The following is a 3,720-nucleotide window of genomic DNA, read 5'->3' on the forward strand; positions in this document are numbered from 1 at the left end:
GTAGTTAATGAAATTTGGGAGTTAGATTATATCACAACTCGAGTACCTATTTTCTTTTGTGATTGGGTGAAAAGTGACAGCGGCATAATATATGAAGATTTTGGTTTCACATTAGTTAATCTAAATCGAATTGGGCACAAATCTGATCGATTTATATTAGCTTCACAAGCGAAACAAGTATTTTATGTGAATGATCCTTCAGACAACCAATGGTCAATTGTTCTTCCAACGCAAACAAGAGAATTGAACATTAAAGATGGTGATTTACATGATATACCTCTCGAAGAAGAACTTGTCACATTCACCGCAATAGAAGATAATGACGAAGTTGACGATGTTTGTATTTGTTTCCGTGAAAACGGTGAAGGATTATGGGTTGATGAAAATGGGTCTTGAGGTACCATTTAATAGGTTTCATATGTTTATGATATGTGAAATTCTTAGTTTCATCTTTTGGTTTCATCAATTTGTTTCATCTTTTGATTATGAGTGTCCAAAATTGTTATAATAATGATATTTATGTTTCACAGATGGAGGCTGATCCTTTTGGTGGTAGTTCTGATGAGGGGGAGCAACACCCTCATTCTCAGTCAGTGGAACAAGAAAATAAATCTGTGAGAGGACGTACATGGATGTCTAGAAACACCAAAAAAAGGAGTGAAGGACATCTTACTCCTGTTGAATACAATGAGTATGGTCAACTAGTGGGTGAATCTAGAAGTAATGTTTCATCACAGCTTGGATCAGTTGTTCGAGCAACTGTGTCCATCAACATTAACAGTTGGAAAGATGTTAGTGTGGTGGATAAAAATAAAATATGGGACACAATGAAGGTATATTTTTATTAATTATATTTCATTTAATGTTTTTAAAATATATATTGTTTTGATAATATGCTTCTTATTACTTTCAAACTTGTAGAAAACTTATGATTCGGACCCCAAACAAAAGCAACAGATGTTGAAGGATGCGGGAAAGTACTTCCGAAATTGAAAGACTAATCTTACAAGGGTACACGTTTACGACGCTTTGAAAAAATACCCAAATGAGTTCCCGCCAGCTTTGCCATTTGGATTTGAGAATGTCATAACTCCGGATGAATGGTTAACGTTTGTGAACTCAAGATTAACTCCCGAGTGGCAAAGAAAGAGAGAGGAGATGCAAAATTATCGAGCACTGAATAAATACAATCACAACCTCCCTAGAGGAGGCTATGTGCGTATTGAAGAGATGTTAATGGAACAAAGTGGGAAAAGTTTGACCGAACTTGATAGGGCAGACTTATGGAGCATGGGTCGTCGGAATGCAAAAGGAGAGCTCATTGGAGAGGCCTCTGAGATTCAAAAAAATATTGTAAGTGCTCATATTTAATAATGTTGATATATCAAATTATTAGCTTATATATATAACTTTCTGTGAATATTGTTTCACAGGATCATTACCGGCAACTCCAAGCTGAGGGTAAATGGGCACCTAATGGCCCTGATGATGTGCTGACGAGGGCGTTGGGCTCTCCTGAGCCTCGAGGACGTGTTAGGGCTGGAGGACACGGTGTGTCCCGCTCAGTATACTGGAATACTCCAACACCTACCTCAACGAAAAATAAATCAAAAGCCTCTTCTTCGAATGACGACATTAGAAAGGAATTTGAAGAAAGATTTCAAAAACAAGAAGAAGAGCATCGTCAACAAGCACAACGCCTAGAAGAGCGCCTTCAGCAACAAGATGAGCTCTTGAGAAAATTATTGGCCCAACAGAGCGGGTCAGGATCTAACGTTGGAGTCCCACCAGCGCCATCATCATACTATGTGCTCGACCCACCAGTGCCACCAGTGCAGGCGTCCTACTATACTCCAGACCCAGTAGTGCCTCAAGCAGAACACCACATTGTTGCACTACAACCGCTTTTGCAAGAGGTAATTAAACTTTCTTGAATATTCTGAAACCAAATAAATTTCTTTACTGCTTCAACATGATTATTTGTATATAATATGTTTCTTACGCAGGGCCGAGCATGCCAATTAGCAATTGGTTCGGTTTCAAACATTGTTGCATCAGGTACACTCATTGAAAGAGAGGCAGGCAACAACTTCCAAGTTATGATTACGAGTGTTCTTAAGCCAACCTGTCCTCTCCCTTTTGCATATCCTGATTTGGACATGTACATAGTTGCTCAGGCCATTGGGACGCCAATAGCGTGGCCTAAGGATTTTGTCATTATATCTGAAGATGTAACTCATGAGGTGATGCCATGTTTTTACATAATTATCTTTACAATTCTATATTTGTTTGCAATTTTTTTAATTGTTGATATAATTGTATACAGACTCCCTCTACAAGTAGGACCAAATCACAACGACCAAGAGCTCCATCAACACAACAACCTCGAGAAAGAAGACGACAACAAACTCCTCCAACACAATTGGCCCACACTCCATTGGAACGATTACAGAATATCGTATCTCATTGGGATGATGGCGAGTGTGTCAATCTAGGCATAGAGTCTGAAGTTTTTGATCAGGATATGTCTCACTGTTATATATTTAAGGATGACATACTTCAGTTTGCTCGAAAGGAGAAGATTGGACAAGCAGTACTCGTCAGCTACATGAGGTATATATCTCACAAATAAGTTTGTTCATTTAATTTTCTAATTTGATTTATTCATTCATATAACAATTTTTCATATTTTTGTATTAGGTTCATTTACAGATATGTGGTACAACAAGGTCGCCAAAATAAGTTTTTATTTGTCAATCCTAATATCGTCGCCACTCAAGGGAGTTCATTCGACGATCGTGTTCAGAATCTGTTCAGAAGTTGCAATGACGTAAAATCAAAAGAACAAGTTATGCTTGTCCCTTGGAACCATGGGTAAGTTTAAAAAGTTGTCATTTTTCCGACCCATATCAATAATTTCTTTGTTTAACATTTGAGCTATAATTTTTTTGTTTTTCTTATACAGTGAACATTGGATGTTGCTTATTTTGGCACCATATGCATATCATGTTTATTGTTGTGATCTGGTGAATTCAGAGCTAAATAACCGTGAGGAGATTGTATCAGTGATCGTCAGCGCTTTCAATCTTTTTTTCTCTATGAATCTTCCTGATGTCGAGATCCCTGATACTCTACGCATTAAGCAACCTCAGGTAAGTAACTTTAGCAGAAATTTTTGAACATTTATAATAATTAAGTAGAATAATATGTATGCATTTTTTAAAAAGTTTCAATTTAATAATAAATTACTCATATTTTTAAATAATTAGTGTCCACACCAACCGGACAATGTGGCATGTGGATACTACTTAATGAGGATGTTGAAGGATTTGATTGAACATGCGAGTCCCGGGCATTACTTGAGAATGATATTATTAATTAAAATTTACAAATTATTTTTGAAACTATAAATGTAATCAAATAATTAATTAATATATTTTACTTTATATTTCTTGCAGCTAACAAGCACATCATATACAGAGGCACAAATTGATGAGTTGCGACAAGAATGGGCGACATATATGTTGCCGATAATCCAAAGTTACCGACCTCGTTAATAGGTTTTTTTTTTTTAATTTTTTAACTCTTTCTTCATACACAATGCAATATTTGTTCATTTTGAATATTTCTAACAAATATTGTATTTCTTGTATATATCTAACAAATATATTTTTTTCTTTCAATTTAATTGATTATTAAATTAATTTAAATTTAGATTAA

General features: G+C 35.7%; 1 protein-coding gene across 1 annotated transcript; it reads left to right on the forward strand.

Moving 5' to 3' along the window:
- Positions 1-1,031: 1,031 nt before the first annotated feature.
- LOC133789905 (uncharacterized) lies at positions 1,032-2,727 on the forward strand. The gene is made up of 2 exons (XM_062227574.1): positions 1,032-1,109; positions 2,327-2,727. The coding sequence occupies exons 1-2, from the start codon at positions 1,101-1,103 to the stop codon at positions 2,630-2,632; spliced, it is 315 nt and encodes a 104-aa protein (XP_062083558.1). The 5' UTR covers positions 1,032-1,100; the 3' UTR covers positions 2,633-2,727.
- Positions 2,728-3,720: the final 993 nt, after the last annotated feature.

Source organism: Humulus lupulus, chromosome 7 (genome assembly GCF_963169125.1).
Source record: "Humulus lupulus chromosome 7, drHumLupu1.1, whole genome shotgun sequence".
NCBI lineage: Eukaryota > Viridiplantae > Streptophyta > Magnoliopsida > Rosales > Cannabaceae > Humulus > Humulus lupulus.